Here is a 19,385-nt window from a genome sequence, read left to right on the forward strand (position 1 = left end):
TGCTGAACCCAGAATATGCAATTTATAATTTAAATTTAAAACTTAAGTTCAACTCTAATTGGTTAAGAGGAAGACAAATTTAAGTGTCAGCACTGTTCATTAATCTAAAAAAAAACAAAAAACAGTGCACTGCCTACAGGTACCAAAAGGCAAGCTAAAATAACAATACTTCCTATTCTGAATTAAACTGTGTTGACTGTTGATATTGGAAATAGTTTGCTTAACCATAGCTAGTCTTCCCACAAGCTTCCAAGTCTCAACTAATGTGACCTTTTTTTCCCTCCCACTATGTTCCAAAAATCATAAATTTGTTTTTGCCTTGCTTCCTTCCTCCAGATTAAGCCTATAATCAAGACCTTGAAACACATGACTACAGAAACCTACTAAAGATGTCTGTTCCAAACCAGCACCATTCAACTATTGTTAATCCTCTGCCACCAGAATACATAAATCCTAAAAACAATGGTTGTCTAACAAATCAACTTCAATATCTGCAGAAGGTGGTCATGAAAGCTGTGTGGAGGCACAGCTTTTCCTGGCCATTTCACCAGCCTGTTGATGCTGTTGCACTAAACCTTCCGGTAAGAATTCAGTCTGGTATTGTATGGCGACCTTAATAACCTGTAAAACAGTAAAATAAGTTGGGCCCTAGGAGTAAATTGAAATTTTGGTGCTAGAGGATTTAATTTTTGTTTTGTGTGTGTGTGTGTGTGTGTGTGTGTGTGTGTGTGTGTGTGTGTGTGTGTGTGTTGTTTTTAATACAGAAAGATTCTGCTCCATATTGCAATTTAGGTTGATTAGCCATGTTATTCCAGGGTCTTTCCAGCTCTTCATGAAAGTCAATGCTGGAAGGGGTAAAGGTGGCTTTAAAATGCCCCGTGCAGTTTCCTTTGGACTGTTTTAAGTTATGCCTCACAGAAGTATAAAACGATCTCAGAAAATGCCTTTACATATGAATCGCAATATTATGATATGATGGAAAGTGTCAGGCAACTAATCTGACTTGGCAACTTTTTGGGAACAGTAAAGTTGACATCAAATCTGTCTAAAATCTTTCTACTACTTTCACCAAAATAAAGAAAATTTCCATATCTTAAAATACTAGAAACTAACTGTGTAATACACCAAAAGGAAACTGACTTTATCTTACTAGAGCATTTCCTCTGGTCATACTAGTTGCTTAATCAATAGATCTTCAACTTTAGAAGAATGAAATACTTTTCTGGTCAGTCAAATCTGTTGCACTGAGCAAGCATTTCTTAGAATAGTGTGTTACCCCTTCCCTTATTAACTATTCAGTTAATAGTTAATGGAATTCTATAGCAGAATTCCAATGCACAGTACATTAGGTAATGCATTTTAAAGCTTCATGGGTATTGAAGATAATTCTTTCCAAGTTCCCTACCTATTAAGAGTTAAACCTAGGAACTGGCATGGTTCTGAATTGTCGATTTTAATCTATGATATTAAGCAAGAACCAGAACTAGATTCGGAGAGAGAGAACCTTGAAGGGAGTCTGGTAGGCAATAATGTCTTTAAGAAAAGCTGCTTCCTAGTCCTCATTATCTTTTGTATTGCATACTGAAGCATGGGAGATTTTATCCTTTCCAAATCCCTTACTTATGATTTCTGGTATTTGAAACATTTACTTATCTACAAACTTCTCATCCCTTTTAGAGAGACAGTTCTAGGAGTGTCTCTCTATCTCCTATAATAATGAGTTCCATGAACAGTGACCACCATGCAATGCATTTCCTTTCATTAGTCCTACACTTTGCAACGTCAAGTTTTTGAATGTTCCCTTCATTCTTCTGGAGTGAATCAACTACTATTCTTCCTCTGAACCATCTTCTCAATAGCATTGGTTTTATTTTATACTCTTACCTTTACCTTATTCATCTAACTGTTCTTCCAGTCTATCGCTGAACCCCTTATGGATATTATAATTGCCTTTTTTCTTTGTTGTTTTTTTTTTTTTCTTTCCCACACCAGAAGTGCATGTGGGTTTTTAAATATCTTGCCTTGAACTGGGGCTTCCAGCTTCATTGCCAAAGAAGTTTGCAAAACTTCGGGCAAAGAGTTGACTTCCTTTCTCTCTATCCTAAAATGTGCCTGTATGTCTGTTTTGTTTTTGGTTTTTTTTTTTTTTTGTTTGTTTTTTTTGGAGTGGGTTAGGTCTGCAAGGAGACTTAATAGCTGTTTGCAGAAGGCTACCTGCCTTGCCCTATAACCTAGTTGTCTGGAAAGTTGCATAGATATGAGAGCCAAGTGCAGATTTCCTCTCCCATTAATACTGTGCAGGGACTAGGGCCGTCTCCTGGTATCTTTCACCTACCAGGAGATGGCCCTAGCCCCTGGTCTCTAAGAGTGTGTGCTCTGGGAGTGGGGGAGGGGAGGGTACTGGGTGCTTTATTTAGAGCAGCTTCAAGAACTACTTTAATTAAATCACCGAGGGCATCTTGTGTATCAGCATCCCCATGCTTCAAAACAGCAGTGGCAGGGGTGCTTTTTATCTAAAGCTCATTGAATGAGGTTGGATAAAGCACCGCCACTACCATCTTAAAGTGTGGGGACGCTGAAGCATGAGATGCTGAAGCGTGGTAATTATCACGCTCCAGCAGACTACTTAACTGAGTCTGCTCCAATGTGCTGTAATTACAATACACGAGCAGCAAGGCTGCTCAGATACTTCGGTGCCCTAAGGTCTCTGCCAATCTTTTGTCTGAAACCATTCCATTCTGTTAAATTCTCATTGCCTGTAGGATCATTCATGTTCAAATGACTAGGATATCCTCCCAAGGAGTGAGACACTTTGGGTTAAGTTTCTTGCTCCAGTTCTGTTAACAGTTTACTACAAATCTAGAACTTCTATTTTATTAAAACTGTATAAAACCCTATGTTTTATATGACCCATTGTCAAATATTCTGAAACCCCAGTTTCTGATCAAGCCAAAGCATTATTTCCATTTGGCAGCCAAATCAAAATATCTATTATTAGTATGGTTATAACGTCTGATAGCCTGAGAGATGCTGAAGTCAGCTTCAATAATTTCTTAAGTCTGCATTATTAAATCCTAAGTAAACTTTACATTTTCTTCATTATTGTTTAGACTTGTTGAATTCTTATAGTCTCCCTTCCCTAGTTCTAGCCACAACATACCTCCTAGTACTTAAAATTTTCTCAAAACTAGTCCCTTCAAATCACTGGTTTTATTTGGACCAGACAAACCTTTTATCTGGATCTTTCTCTTGACAAACTCATTTGGTCAGTTTGTCTAAAGGCACTGTTACAGTGACTCTCTGTATCTGTTTTGGGTGTATCTTTTGTTCTTAGGAGGAACTGTCACTTGAGATGAATATTCAAGGTCATTTAATCAGTTGCAGCAAGAATTGTAATTAGCCTCAGGCCAGTTCTGCCTCTTCAGATTTCCATAGCAGCCACTTATATTTCCAAATGCATGTATTAAATTTGTGTAGCTTCAACCCTTGCATGGTCAACAATAATTTTTCTGCCCTCATGACAAGGACAGTGAAGGTTTATACTGATATTCTGATCCCAGAAGTGGACAGAAGCAATTCATGTCACAATTATTGATATTTAGCTCTACAGGTCCAGCAGTCATTTATACTAGAGTAGTAGGGGGCAACTTTTTTGGCAGGTGTGCTACAAATTAGCCCCAAACCATTCCCAAGTGCCACTCTGATTCCCTTCTCCTGCCCAATCTGCTGCTCTATCAGCCACTGTGCTGTCTATCCCCTCTTCAGTCTGCTACATCCCTCACAGAGGCTGCCTGTTCCACCTGTAGCATGCCTGGTGCAGGCTCATCACCTCTCTGCTAGAACTATTATCTGCATTGTGAAGTATTTGGCCTTCTGCCTTCATTTAAAGTGGATCAACGGCTCTAGTTATGACTGCTTCAAAGATCCCCACTAATAACAGGAATTATGTGCAAGTTAACTAATGGGACTGCAAAACAAGTCTGAAAATATTAACTACTTATGTAGTTAGGAGGTCCCAATGTCTCCCAGCCCAAGGATTAAGTATGTTCTTTCCTAGAAGTAGACTTGGTTAAAATAACTTTATTAGTATTAATCAGTCAATTAGTACTATCATCTGCCCATCACTGCACATAGCCACTAGAGGGGCAACACCCTTCTGGATAGAGTATCTGACTGGGTAATGGTTCCAAAGCTCTCATCTCTCTCCATCTGGAAAATAGAAATGCTTGCTTTTACCTCTGACTTTTTAGAGATTTGCTGATGGTTCTTTCGTATAGCATTTTTCCCTGGTAAAACAGCTACTTATCCCAACAGACCTCAAACTATTGAAATGGATGCCCCCCCATTCTATCACAGGAGAGCTACCAATAAAGTACAAGGTGGAGAAGCGAAGTTCCATAGTACCTTTTATAGTTGTGACCACTTACAATTTAAAAATCTGAAGGGAAACCTTCTTTGAATAAACTTAAATGTACAAACTTGACAACACAGTTAATGGAAGGAGAACAGAAGTTTGGCATTGTAGCTAATTTACAAAAATGTGTGTCTAATCTCTTTAAATAAGCAATTCTGAGTTAACCTCTTTCAAAACTGCAGGATTACTATAATATCATCAAGAAACCCATGGACTTGAGCACAATTAAGAAGCGTTTGGAACACAATTATTACACAGAAGCTACAGACTGCATTGAAGACTTCAAAACAATGTTCACAAACTGCTATGTGTATAACAAGGTAGGTAGATTATCAAAATGGCTTTATTGACCATCACTTCTATTAACAGAGAATAGAAACAAGTCTGAAAATATTAGCTATTTATGTAGCTAGGTTACGTTGCCACCATTTCTTTTTATGCTTTAGTGAAAACGCATTTCACTTTTAAAAGGATGTACCATATTTACCCAAATTCAAGACACATCTGAATTTAAGATGGACCCCTTTCTCCCCTCCTCCCCCTGCAATAATAAATTAGATTCTAGATGTGGAAAACTTATACTTTTTTTTTTATTGCAACTTTTCCATAGTTTAGGATCTAATATTTGGAGGGTCACGTTTGAATTAATTTCCCACCCTTTAACCCCTGTAGTGGGGCAAGCGGTAGCAGGAGTGGGGGTGGGATGGGCAGGTGGTAGTGGGGCAGGTGGCAGAAGTCTGATCTAACCCCTGCCCCTGCCTGCTACTCCTTGCATTGCCTGAACCTCTGAGTACCAGTCCCTTTCTCCACACACCCCTGCCCTTGCCCCCTGCTGCTATTTACTTTCCCTTTTTGCAGCTCCAGCTCCTGCTGGAGACCAGTACATGCTCTGTGTTCCTTGTCCCCAGCCTGGCCATGCAGCTCTCATGGTGTCTGTGGTAGCTTCAGTCCCAGCCCTGGAGTTAGAGCTGCCACTGCCTGGCTGGGCTGGGGGCAGAGGCAGTACATGTTCTGTCCTCCCTACCCCCAGATGGAACAGGACCCCAGCTGGAGCTGCAAGGTGGAGGTAAGCAGAGGCTACAGGGACAGGTGGGGAGGAGGCTGTGCCTGCAGCTCTGACCCTGACTCCAAGGCTGCAGAAGGCTGCAGCCATGGCTAGAGGCTTCCTTCCTCTGCTTGTACTTGAAAATAAGATGAGACTTCCCCTCTCTTTCTCCCTCCCCTCCCCATGTTAAGTAGTGGGGGGAATCTCATCTTAGATTTGTGTAAATGTGGCATTTGGTCTCTAGCATTTATTCATACTTAAAGAAACTAGGCAAAGTTCTACCTACTTCTCCTGTGGCGTCTGCATGAAGGCTTTGCCATTGCATCCACTAGAACACAGTTCTACACAACCCATTTAACTGATATTCAGAGCTACTATGTTTAAAGCCCACAGTCAACTATTACTAATGCTATGCTTTTTTTTTTTTTTTTTTTTTTTCCTGATTTAGATGCACTTTGTAATATAAAATAGCTGGCCAAGATCTCCAAGCATAAACAGCATATTTTGGTACTTACCAGCTAGTCTCAGTTATATCCTTGGAGCAGTTTTAAAGTGGATCACAATACTCTTCCTCACTGTGAGGGTGGGATGCTTAGAGAAGCACAGAAGGGAATTAGAAAGGTGCTCCAGGGTACAGTGGGAAAAACATTTAAGCTTTCAATATGAAGTTAGCTTCTACTGGAATTAGTTGGGAAGTCTGTAATCCCTTTCTTGTTTTTGGTGTGGCAACTTGCGTAATAAGACTATCCTATGTCTTGTATAAGAAGATGAACATCTAGTATTGTCTTATCTCCTATATACTGCAATCTACAAATTTTATATCTTGCAGCCAGGTGATGACATTGTGTTCATGGCTCAATCATTAGAAAAAGTATTCATGCAGAAATTGGCGCACATGCCACCAGAAGAGAAAGTGGTGATTGCCAATAAAGGGAAGAGAAAAGGAAAGAAACCAGAAGGTAAATACTAAGTACTACATTAATAGCTTAACAGTAAGGTGACTGTAAACTCAGTTACTCCTTTGTTTCTGTAAGGAGTTGCAGGGGAAGTTTGCATACAGCCATTAAGTCAAATACAATCGCCATCCTATGAACTTGCCACTCTACTTTCAAAGCAACATAAGGGTTGACATTATTATTGTACACTTTCATGTGACGACAACACTGTTAGGAACACAACAGGCAGGAAGAAACAATCTATTTCATGGTTTCTGGTAGCTAAATATCCCAATAAATCCTGTCAGTTCTAGCTAAACCAACTTAATATTCTGTTGATATGAGTTTCAAGAACAAGCTCTATTACTACTTAACAGTTCTAGTATTAGGGCTACAGTACAGTTGCAATATTTTTCTCGGGTCACTGTTCCTTTCATGAACACTGATCTTTAACAAATTAGGTAATATCTTTATGCTTGTCTTTTAAAATATGTGAACTGAGAGAGATAGAAAAGCTAATGTCTCTAGTAGATTCCTCCCCCAACATGCATTCCACTTTTCCAAATATTGTGAGATATTGTCGTGGGAGAAAACTCCCTGGTATCCGTTGTCTAGCTGTATAGGGGCCAGACAACACAGGTAAAGAATTAACTGCAGTTTATTTGCTCGAGCAAAGACCATAAACCAGCAAAGAGGCAAAATGGCCCCCGACTTAAGGGTGGGGCTGTCTTTTATACCTTTTCTAACAAAGAAAACTACAAGGTCATTAAATATGCAATACTTATGGTCATCATCTCCTTATATGGTGCATTACAAGTTTCCATAGTAATACTACATTAATCTATTCTAGCTAGTACTTTTCCAAAGGCAGAAATTAAGTAACGGTTACATGTTATCTTTTGCATTCCAATCTGTTCTGTTTTCAGCGGTGTCATCTTCCCTCCTTCTGTGGCCCCACTGATCTTATCTCATACCATGCTGTAGCTGGTCCTCAGTGCAAAGGCCTAGACAGAATTACGTTCGTTGTCTTTTTTCTCAGAAAATGGTTGACACAGTTAAAATGGTTACTTAACATAACATAAACAAAGGCTTAGCTATCATTCTGCCTTGTGGTCAGCTGTGTTGCTAGGCCACAGGTCATGCCTAGTATTCAGCTGCAAAGCTAATACTTTTCAATAATCTAAATTATTGTTAACCTAACAGTATGCTTATCAAAAAAACTATTTTATTTCGGGGTAATAACAAACTTTCCCATTACAATATTTAGTCTTAAGAGCAGATGAACGTGGGTCAAGAAACTAATTTTAGGGTAACATACTTGAACAGGTTAATCTTAAAAAACACGCGTGCACAAACAAAAACCCACTTGAATATGAGGAAAAAATGTGACTTGAGGTGGTGATTTTTTTTTTTCCCCTAAAAAATCAAATATCCACATTTCAAATGTAAACTAAGCCAAGCCATGTCTGTATAGCAATGTCTGTTCTTCTTTCTTCTCATGATGACAAAAATGTTTCTCCTCTTAAGTGAACTACATGTTGTTTTTGTTTTGTTTTTTTTTTGACGGCCTGACTCTTGCCTCTATAAAATGGCACTATTATGCTCTCTGAATATGACTCGACCCTTCCGAAGCTTCCCTGCTGCTGCTTTTCATTAAATGCTAATGAATATTTAGTGCATTTTTAAACTATCATACTCTTCTGCTTTCAGTGTACTGAATATTGCCAGAGGAAAAACATTTGATAGCAATTGCAACAATTACTTGGAATTCCAATGAAGCGCAAGGCAAATGCACAAGAGACCCTTTCCAGAAATGCCAATGTCACGTGCATCAACTCTTTTCGGTCCGTGTCCCTTGTTGGCAGATTGGATGAAGCTTACTCATGAGCTCTTAAGGCAACCCCCTTGAATAGGGTTAAGTGAAGCTACAGCACTCAGTTATTCCAGCTCCTTCTAGTGATCCTTTCTAGTCTCACAGCTGGTTGTATCTGTTTACTTTTAACAAGGGCATCTAATGACTTCTGGTAAGGTGAGACAAGACTGTGCACCCACTAAATATCATGCTACAGCTGTTTTATGGTGCAATGCAACCTTCATGGCTTCTGGTCTAATCAATGCTTCCTATACAAATCCAATTTCTGGATAACAAACCTACATCCACGAAAGGCTCTCACTTGAGGATCTATTGTCCAGTGTCTACCGTGCCAATAGTTTCCTCTCTCAAATGTATACATGCTGCAATCTGGCTAAAGCTTACCAGATGCAAAGTGTCGGAGCTCTTGGTTTGCTGGGCACTTCATTGCTTGTGAACCAAGCGCAGACTTTAATGATATTTGGTGCTAAAACGTGTGCTAAGAAAATTGAGCCTGCTGCAAATCGAGAAATACTACACAAGCATGATCCTTGCTAAATCCATGGACATCTTTCTCTAAGATAGAAGGGAAAACGCTCTCTTGTGCTAGACCTTTTCTCTAAGAGGAGAGCCAGCGAACTGTTCTACGAACCCCTCAAGAATAAACTCTTTACAATACTTGGGCTGGCTGTTTCTTGAAGTACTTAATGTTTTATCCTGATGGTAAACACTGGGTGCAGGGAGAGAGAGAGTTTGGTTCCAAGGGGGTAACCAGCTTTTTCTACCCTCTCAACCCTTCCCATTTCCATCTTCCAGGGAACATGGTGGTTTAAACGGAATGAATTTTCAGACTTTTTTTTAAATTCTTACAGTCACTGCTATAAATTCATCTCTTTCAGAGCTAATATCAAAATTCAGTTTTAATGAATAATCCATTATTTGCATAGCCATTCTATTCCCATACATTCTTCTAAAGGTCTCAAAGACCCTGTCTAAAATCACTAATGTACTGGGCTTATCTGTCTAGCTTGTTGATCACCATTACAATATTCTGCTGTATCATCACATACAGCTGAGGCCAGGGGCCTTGGTAGGCATCTGCTCTGGTCCTGTAAATCGGAGAAGCACTTGTTTCTATAAGGAAATTGTAAGGACAGCCACTTTGCCATCTAAGCACAATTTGAACTCATTGTTTTGAATTCCTCCCATAAAACATAGAAAGCTTAAATAAGTCAGCTATTATTTAAGAGAACTTATTTCTGGAACACTGAGCTGTTTTTAAAAATTCATCAAGGAAAGTTCTCACCATTTACAGTCTGTCCACTGACTGGTTCTAGTGCCAGTGAGGATTACAATAACTTTTGTGTTTCCACTCTTTATTCATAATAGCAGACTGTGGGGGAGGGACCTCTAATTTCCAGAATACCTGCTAAGTGTGTATCTTTGAAGAAATGATAGTTACAGATATTTATATTTGAAAACTATTAGTAGTTTGCCAACTTCCATTTTTCCTGTTTTTATAAAGAATATGTATACAGGTTACTGTGTTTGTTTGTTTGTTTTTGGTGTCTGGGTTTTTTTTTTCCTTTCCCTCTTCCAGGGCATATCTTGTGGTGGGTGTCTGTGACTACTACTGAACCAGAACTTCTGATCAGAAATGAATGCTGTTCAATTTGTTCTTCCATTAGGAACATAGACCCTAGAAGCATAACCTATGGCACTCTAGTATATACCACTGGCAGATAAGCATTAAAAATAAGGAACATTATCCTGCACATAATTCTAAATAACCATGTAAAATGAACAGCAGTCAAATGAGAGAAATAAATTGGTTTGGAATATAATTGAAAAATGTGTGCTCTTTTTTTTTTTTTTTTTTTTTTTTTTTTTTTTTTTTTTAAACTGTTTTGACTTTTATTAGGACCTCAGCAGACTGATCCAAGGTCTTCTGAGGCTAAGCAAAATCCTCTACAGAAACCACTTGAATGTCTTGAGCAATCTCAAGTTATGACTCCAGTGTCACAGAAGGGTACATCAGCATCTTTGTCTACAGCTCATTTGAGTACTTTAATGCCAGCCACAGTCCTTATAACAAAAGTAAGTTGCTCTGAATATTTTATCTCTAAAGGGAAGTATATCAATATTGCCCAAGGCAGTAGTCGGTACAATGTACCCCCCACAAAACAAAATGTAACCCCATTTAACATGAACAACTCATGTCCCCAGAGGCTGGGGGGGCATGGTGGTGGCTGGAGCATGGCGGTGGCAGTAAGCAGGGGAGCTCCTGCAGACGCTGCTGGTGCTGTTGGCGGCAGAGGAGGAGGGGGTGGGGTGGCAAGCATCAACCAAGGATCAATGAGCAGCCGCCACTGGCAGTGTAAGCAGAGGCCCGCGGGGTTTGCAGACCACCCGCCAGTGGCAGGGTGGTTGTCTCTAGTGGGTTATGGAATAGAGAAAATCCCACACAACTTACTGATTTTTTTGATGCACTGGCTGGGGAAATTTTTAGCTATTTGCACGATTTTCACAATGATTACACTCTTAATTCATACAACACAATTTTATTTTAAAATTCTTTGCTACGTATATAACGCTGCTTAGCTTTAAGAAATACCACAAACATTAAGAACACAATAACTACATATATCAGAAACAATGCTCCGAATGCACTTCCTTCCCAAACAATGATAAGAATTAGTATTACAAAAACAACTACAATTACAACTCAAAGTTAAATTTGAATCAATACTATTATTTTTCATAATATACTTAGTCCTAGAATTCCGAGAAACCAAACCCCCAGGTATACCTTCATTCTTTAGTCATGGTTTTAGGGTTGGTCCTCAGCAGTCAAAGGAACAAGTCCCCTTCTTTCAGTCCCTTTTCGGGCGCTCTGCGGCTTCAGCATGAACTAACAGATTCATGTTCACAGAGAGGGTGGTTCAGGTGATCAGTCTGATCCGGCCTACACTTGCGATTCTTCCTTCGTTGTTCTGCAAGTGAGGTTACCTCCAAATTGGGATAGTAGGTTACAGTTTCTATTGAGTGAGTTGCCGTCTTGGGCCCCTCCTACCCAAACCTGTCACTACTCCCAAATTTGGGCTCGGATCTTACTTGACAGATTCTTTTGCTTGGTAATCAGTTTCTTTTGTTGACTATTCAGTTACTTTGGGGAAATTCCTTTCTTTCCAATCTTTTCAAAGGCTCCTAGGGTTTGATTTCTCAGAATGTGGGATGTTTGCTTAAGGGTCATTTTTTAGGTTAACTTTGTTAAAGGCCTCTAAAGATAAAATTCAAGAGTTTGCTCAAAGCCTTAAGTCAGGACCTTCCACACGTAGGCCAAAACAATGGCCTAGATAAGAAGATGAATCTTGTCTTCTTCCTAAAACTGGCTAATGGGCAACTATTACGTTCAATATGACAGTGGTAAGCAGCAACCACCCACAGGTACTGTCAACTGTCAGCAATGCCTTTTTGTAGGGGGTGCACTGCCACGCTCAGGGGATGCACATGCACCCCCTACATGTTGCCCCTGCCGTTTAAAAAAAAAAAAAAAAAAAAAAAATTTTCAGGAGCCTAAAGATGCAGAAAGACATAAAAAAAAAAAATGCTGTGAATGAACAGAACCTGTATGTGGTAAGAAGCAAGAGACTTCTCCCATGTGCTAAACTAGCTGGTTACTAACCTGCCTCTCTTTGCTCCATTTAATGAGGAGATTGTCTTGTTCTAATCACTTGAAATATTCTGAGTAAAACTGCAAAACTGTGTTCCAGGTTAAAAAAGGTGTGAAAAGGAAGGCTGATACTACAACTCCTACTGCATTATTTACAGCAAGCAGTGAATTTTCTCCTGTACTTAATGAACCAAAAGTTGCTAAACCGTGTAGAGGAGAGAATGAATGTAGTCTACCAGAGAAGTTTCCAAAGCGAGATGTGCCAGATTCTCAACAGTCTCCTGAGGTGGTCAAAAAAGTTCGACTTTCAGAACAACTGAAACATTGCAATGAGATCCTTAAAGAAATGTTTTTGAAGAAACATGCAGCATATGCTTGGCCTTTTTATAAATCTGCAGATGTTGCAGCCTTGGGACTTGATATAATTAAATGCCCTATGGACCTTGGTATTATTAAGGTAAGTGGCTTCAGACTTGAATATATTTCTGGTTTTTTGGTCCCCTAACAAGGTATCTTAAGTGTAACCTGAAAACATGTAACAAACTTCCTCTTTTGAAAGCAATAAACAAGCACAGAGACTACATCTTTCTATACACAGTGGCTTATTCAAAGAATGTTAGCTGTTTTGTATTGTAGATGACTGACAAAACTATTTTTCTTGCCTGTAGGCTAATCCGATCTTAACTAAAATGAATACAGGATCCTAAATTACATTCTCTTTATGATTCAAGTGAGCTATGAGTAGAATTTTTATTTATTTATTTATTTATTTTCCTTGGCTGTATATAAATTTCTAGGGGCTATTTAAGGCTGTGTACAAATATTTAAATACTCAAGGAGAATTCTCCCAGGTTTGTTCTCCTGGTACAAAAACTTTTCCAGAGCTGCATGCACAAACATTTGAATGATGAGAGCCTGCAATGCTGACACTGCAGCTGGCATGTTGGGAAGGAATGGCCTGTGTGCACATCTCCATGTTCTGTAGGCTTCCTTAGGTGCCAGTAGTGCATGGGGGCAGCCCTGATTGGCTGACACAGACTGCCTGTGGTCATTCTGAATTTCCCTGCAGCACAGCATGGGGCTTGAGGGGAGTGTTCTGCTCTGCTGGAGCACCAGAGTCCTGGGTGACTCTGTCAACTTGCTGAGGGTGGGGGTGCTGGAGAACTATATTATTTTCTGAGACGAGGCACAGCATGGACAAACATTCACTCTCCCAAGAGTGGTTTGGTTTTTTTTTTTTTTTTTTGGGTGTTTTTTAAACCCTGATTGTTCACAGGTATTTTTGCATAGTCTTCTAGTATTTACTGTTTGAACCTGCCCGTTTTCATAATGTTACCTGAAAATGCAAAAGCCATGCATCTCAATTCTAGGTGCTACCTCTCCTTTAAATGAAGGAACAGCTTTAGACTTAGTTACTTGGCTACTATTAAAGTACTCCTATTTGCCCTTGTGGCAGAAAGGCCACCGTCTGTGTCCCTTTCCAGAGATCTGTCTCTGCCAGCATGAGAGGCTGGTGTTGCATTCCTCAGGGCGGAGGATCTTCCTCCCTGCTCACATGACAGGGGCCTGGTGCCTTGGGTGTGGGTTCTCTGGTCACCTGGGGCGGGGGAGGAAAAAGCCCAGCCCACCGGCCCAGGTAGCCAGTGATGCTTTTTCAGATTGGTTGGCTAGTTGCCAGCACTGGCAGCTTCGGTTGGACTGGGCTGCTGAGGTCAGAGAGTTTATTTAAAGCCCGGGGCCAGGAAGAAGGCAGCCATTAGCCATGCGGTCATCCAGGTGAATCTGAAACTGGCGCTCTCCTCATAACCGCATGCTCAAAGAGTGACCTGCCTTCAGAGGAAAACTCCAACCACCTCTGGATGATGCATGTGAGTAAGCTACTCGAGATCCGACTAGATATTTAGCTTACAGTAACTCAGATGCATGTTTAAACGGCTACCTCAGCCATTCTAGTTTGCTCTATGGGATTCCTCTGAGATTCCTCTGATATTGCTCTACCTTTTATCCCATTTTCACCCTGCCCCCTGTAATCAATAAAGTTCTCCTTTGTGACTGGTGTGGGAGACTTTTTGAGGGGTGGGTCTAAATTATGCTGAGGAGGCCCCTTAGGTCTGTGGACTAAGGGAGACTTTTTCTAATAAGCCCCTGACTTGGAAGTGCCCCAAGTGCCTGTATTGGGTCTAGTACCCACTGGACGATCAGGCCTGCGTTTTCCAAGGTGCACAGAGCCAGAATTGGGTCCAGAGCCTTGGATGGTGGCAGTGGGAACCCCAGGCTAGCGGGTGTGCTCCAGGGAAGGGTTCAGCCGAATGTGAGGCACCCCAGGGAGGGCACTCAGAGCCTGGAAGGGGGGCGGACGCAATGAGGTGGGCGGCTCAACGCAGGAGCGCCCCCTACTGGCCTGCCACAGCCCTCGTATAAAAAAACAAAAACAAAAAACCACACTGTAAGGGACTATATTAATTGGGGAAGGGGGGGACAAAATAGGTGCCTACTTCTGGTAGACTCTTGTGCCCTAAAGTTCCTTAGCTATCTAACAAATACCCTTTTTAATTGGGGCCAAATATTATTTAAAAACCTGAATTTAAATAAAGCTGTCAATTGCTCAGCTCTTTCTAGCCATAGCAGTGTGTGCAAGTGGGGTACATGCCCTGGCTGCTGCCAGAGGGGGGAAGGGAAAGCAGTGATGGAATTGAGCTAGAGAGTTACTAGCCCCTCAATACACACCTAGCACTTGCCTCAAAACAATGAACCTCCAGCTACTGAAGAAAAGATGTCACCGTTTTGCCACCCAAAATTGGTGTGTTAAATAGCCTCTTCACATGCACTTTGGCAGCAAGGAAAGGAGGTAACATCTTTCTTCACAGCAGTGAACCTCTGGCATGCTGCTCCTGTACCGTGTACAGCAAACTGTACTGGCCAGTTCTATGCATCTGTGCCAAAACATTTTCTTAGAGAATGTGCTGAAGTTTATTTTAAAGAAGGTACTGTCATCCTTAATTTTTTTTTTTTTTTTTTTTTATATATTGCAATACAAAAAATGCTATATTCAAAGCATGCAGTATAGGACACAAACAAAATGAAAGGCAAACTATTTCAAAAGCTAACACTAGTACTGAAAGGCTAGGTTTGTTTGTTTGTTTTTTTTACCCGCTTAGAATTGATTGGGTTAATTAATTAACAAAGCTTAATTGAACTAGCCAGGGACAGATCCAGGAGCATTACAGTGATGTAGTCATGCCCCCTTTTTTTGATGCCTGGTCCTTGCAAAGCAGTGGCAGCAGTATTTCTATTCAGGCAGCAGTGAGAGATTTGCTTGACTTAGTGGCTCATTTATAATCTACCTGATTTTCATCTAAACTCTTCATACTACAAGTATTAACAACCCTCTCCCTTTTTTATGATCTACTAGTCCAAGTCTCCTTTCTTCTGCAATTCTGCTGTCTGTGTTGCTGCTCCTCTAATGTAGCTTCTATATCACAGCCCTGCAGATCTGTTTAACTCTAGCTAAAAACAGTATTTCAACTGCGAAAACATTAACTTGGGTGAACATCAACTCGGGTATGGAAATGGCTTTTCAATGAAGCCTTGGATGTATTGTCAAGATCCTCAAGGCTACGTTTTGTTCTATGTCTTTTGGATTTACTTTTTGCATAGTTTGTGGTGTTATACGTTATATCTGATATAGCAAATGAATTAATATTCCAATAAAAATTTATATTTGCTTTTGCTTTGATCTTGAACTAAATAATATAACCCTCAACCCCTAGCATATTAGTAAAGCTTCTTGTTTCTTTTTACCTGGGGGGAAAAAAGTGTGTTGTGTTTTGTTTTGTTTTTATATATGGTGATGCACCACACCATCTGCCCCCCTCTTTTCAAAATCCTAGATCCACCCATGGAATCAGCTATCAGCAACATAAATGGAGAGAGAAGAACACATTTTTCTATATTTAGTTTTTGGAGCTGCTATAATAAGCTAACTCTACTAGTCCAGATAAAACATTGCTGTTGTAAGTTTAAGTTCTGGTTTTATTCTTCTTTTGATTGTTGTATTTTTTTTTTTTTTTTTTTTTTTAACTCACTCTAGAAGCTTCTCAAGTGTTGAAAGTTCCAGGAATGTACTGTGGAGCTCTAAAGCTGTGATCTCCTAAACTCTTCTCCTTTTTTGTAGAAAAAAATGGATAACTATGAATATAAAGATACACAAGAATTTGCTGCAGATGTTCGGTTAATGTTTATGAACTGCTACAAATATAATTCTCCAGACCATGAAGTGGTTGCTCTGGCAAGAAAACTCCAGGTGAGTTATCACTAGACAAACTTAATGCTCCCATTATTGGATCTCAATCTAAAGTTTCAGGTTTTTAAAATGTTAGCCTACCCAAAATAAGGAGAATCACTAGGTTCTTACAGGATTTGAACCAATAAGTCATTGTCACATGTCTTAAAGTAATATCTAGCCTCTAAAGCTTGTAAAACTCTTGATTTCTATTCTATAAAGAAAGCTGCCCCTCCTCCCCAACTGACATGATTCTGATTGTATGTTGTGTATGGCTTTGTTCTGTATTTTTTTGTTTGTTTGTTTGTTTGTTTTTTAAAGGATATTTTTGAGAGACAGTTTGCTAAAATTCCAGATGAACCTGTTGCAAAGCTACCTCTGTCACACTCCGCAACTGAACTAGTAAAAGCTTTTTCTACTGAAAGCAGCAGTGAAGACTCCTCTGAAAAAAAGTCCTCTTCTGAAGACTCAGAAGATGAAAGAGCACAGCGCCTTGCAAAGCTTCAGGAGCAAGTAAGCAGCAGTGTGTATGGCCATTACAAACTCACAGGCTAGGGACCATTTAAATAATCAAAAACTGGTTTAAACCTGTAATAGAACAGCTGTTCAGTGCACATAAATGAGTTTGAAAATGGCAAAACTGGTTTGAGATGCTACATTCAACCAGGTTTATCAGACTCAACTGATTTGGGTCAAACCGGCTTATGCAATGTCTGTCCCAGACACTTTGCTGGTTCAAGTTGAACCAGTCTCCTCCAGCATCCTGGTATGTTCTCTGAGCTGGGTGGGGCTCTGCTCCACGGTAGGGCTGGCCCCTCCCCTCTTCAGGGAGGGGGGGGGGGGGGGGAGGGGGGGAAGGCAGACTGCAGGCTGCTCCCCCCCTTCCCCCACTCCCTGTTAAGCAGGAATTTCCCCCTCCCCTCTGCCTTACATAGAGGTGTCTGTGTATTAGCTAGCAGACCACATGCTGGCTATGGTCTGCTGAATCAACAGGTAGCTGGTAATGTCCCTGTTTTCTTAATGGGGTGATCAAAAACTGAGTTGGAGGGTGATAAACACTTATCACTTACCAGTTCCCTGCTGGGCTAATCAGAGCACCCTGCTGGGTCTGGCCACATGCCCCTCAGCTCCCTTCTGTGGAAGGGACTGGAGGGCTGCTCTAGCACCCCCTGGTTTCTAGCCTGAGCCACTGCAGGCATGTGGTGGCATTTCTGGGATGTCTGTACAGTTACAAAACTTATTGATTTAGCCTTACCAAGTTAGACTAACCTGCAAAGATGGAATCAGTTTCAGCTCAGGCTCTTTGAATGTCTGTCCTTAGCTACAGTGTCTGGGCTAGCTCTCATTCATAGGTCGCCATTCTAAGTCCTAGAACTGCAAGCTAGTATGAAAATACTTTAAATATTGGTGTAGCATTTTTTTTTTTTTTTGTTCTCATGTGAAAGTCTGCCTTGTTACTTTCTGGAAGGCAATGGATTTTTCTAATGGTAGACTTTAATTTTCTAAATGATGATTTTGAAGCTTTCAGGAAATACATTTTTTACCTGCTAAGAGAAATCTTACACTGAACACTTTTTGAAAGAGGGGGGGGGGAAGTGCTTAAGTCTACCTGGGGTTGACTTGCTTAGTGATCTAATTACAATCGCCTCTTTCTTGTCAAAAGAAGACTAAAGCAGCTAATAAATAGTAAGATAAGCTGCTCAAGCTCCATTGCTTTGCTTACTCTACATCTTTTGGAGTCATGGATCTTGCTCTTGACTCTTCAATTAATCCATCCATTTAGCTCTCTTCCACTTTCTTCTAGCCTAGACTTTTTTTAACAGGCTTTCTGACTCCTAAAATGGCTTCACAAACCATATTGCCATCCTTCGTTAAATCCTTACAGGCACCATTGACCTGCACTTCTATCACTAGAATGACTTGAATATGAGTTGCCAATACTGTTTGAAATCTCATTCCTTATTGCTTGTGCTCATAATTAATTGTGATTAGTCTTAAAAATGGTTTCAAATCCATTCAGCTTAATGGTAATGTGAAACTTTTATAATGGCTGGCAAGCTCTACAAATAACTGAATCTTTTTTCTTTGATTGCTAGTGGGGGGAGGAGGAGAATATCTGCCTTTGGGTTCAAACAGTTTATCTTGGTTTAAGGTAAATTTGGTTGTGGGAGATTTTAGTGTTCATTTCTAATATCTGGGTAAAGATTTAATTTCAAAACAAAAATCACTAGTTTCAAAACAAAATGTTTCTTATTGTAGCACATTAGCTAAAAAGCTAGAAACTAATATAAAGCGCAATAATTTTGGCCACTGAATTTAATGGTTTGAAAGGCCCATAAATGGTACCAAGAAGCATGTATGCTGCTTGACTTTTATCTGGGTGTGTGTATAAGCATTTCTTTCATGGTAGAATTAGCCAGAAAATATGATTAGACTAGACTTACCCATCCTTTTAATAATCTCTATGTAGTATAAATAGTAGGCCCCTGCAAAATGGCTAATATTCGCTTCAGATTTGGCCAAGTCGAGGGACAGGGATTCAATTTAATGATTTGAATCGCTGTCCAAAATTGATTCAGCCACCACTGAATCAGCCAAATCTCCAAATCGAACAGGCCCCAGCCCCATCAATGGCTGCCTGGCCCCAGCATCCCGGTACTTTTTTAAAGCCCTGCACTCACCGGCTTCTGCCAGGCAGGGGGCGATCCCCACTGCCTCACGCTGTATTGGGGGGGGCTCTGCCATGAGCCCCCAGAAGCCCTAATTGCCACTGAAGCAGTCAGTGAGTGGGGGCATTTTTTTAAAAAGTGCCAGGACGCTGGGGCTGGGTGGGGCAGCCTTTGGCAGGGCTGGGAGAGCAGGTAGAAGACTGGGGGACCAGGCAGGGGGTGGGGCCTGGCAGGAGACCCCTCATGGTCCCCTCCCCACTCCTCCCGCCTGCCCCTACTTGTTGGACCCAAACTCCGTACCAGCTCCCTGCGGCGGTGAGTGGAGACTGCCTGGATCTCTTCAAATCTTTTTAAATCGATTCAAAGCCTCCAAATCGTTTCAGACCTCTGTTGATCTCCTGATCTGATTTCAGATTCAGCTGCTGAATTGAGCCAAATCTCCTCTGAATCAAATCGGCAACCAAAGTTTTGCACAGCCCTAACAAATAGAACTATTTTCAAGGTCTGTTCTGAAT

The 19,385-nt window shown here is 40.6% G+C and overlaps 1 protein-coding gene across 1 annotated transcript in view; it reads left to right on the plus strand.

Moving 5' to 3' along the window:
* BRDT (bromodomain testis associated) overlaps positions 1 to 19,385 on the plus strand; it is a 51,709-nt gene that overhangs the window by 508 nt on the left and 31,816 nt on the right. The window contains 7 exon segments of the mRNA XM_025201920.1: positions 337 to 581; positions 4,597 to 4,734; positions 6,289 to 6,418; positions 10,168 to 10,343; positions 12,020 to 12,376; positions 16,094 to 16,222; positions 16,523 to 16,714. Coding sequence (XP_025057705.1) covers positions 390 to 581; positions 4,597 to 4,734; positions 6,289 to 6,418; positions 10,168 to 10,343; positions 12,020 to 12,376; positions 16,094 to 16,222; positions 16,523 to 16,714 — 1,314 coding nt within the window. The 5' untranslated portion in view covers positions 337 to 389.

This window comes from Alligator sinensis, unplaced genomic scaffold, assembly GCF_000455745.1.
Source record: "Alligator sinensis unplaced genomic scaffold, ASM45574v1 scaffold199_1, whole genome shotgun sequence".
In the NCBI taxonomy this organism is placed as follows: Eukaryota; Metazoa; Chordata; order Crocodylia; family Alligatoridae; genus Alligator; species Alligator sinensis.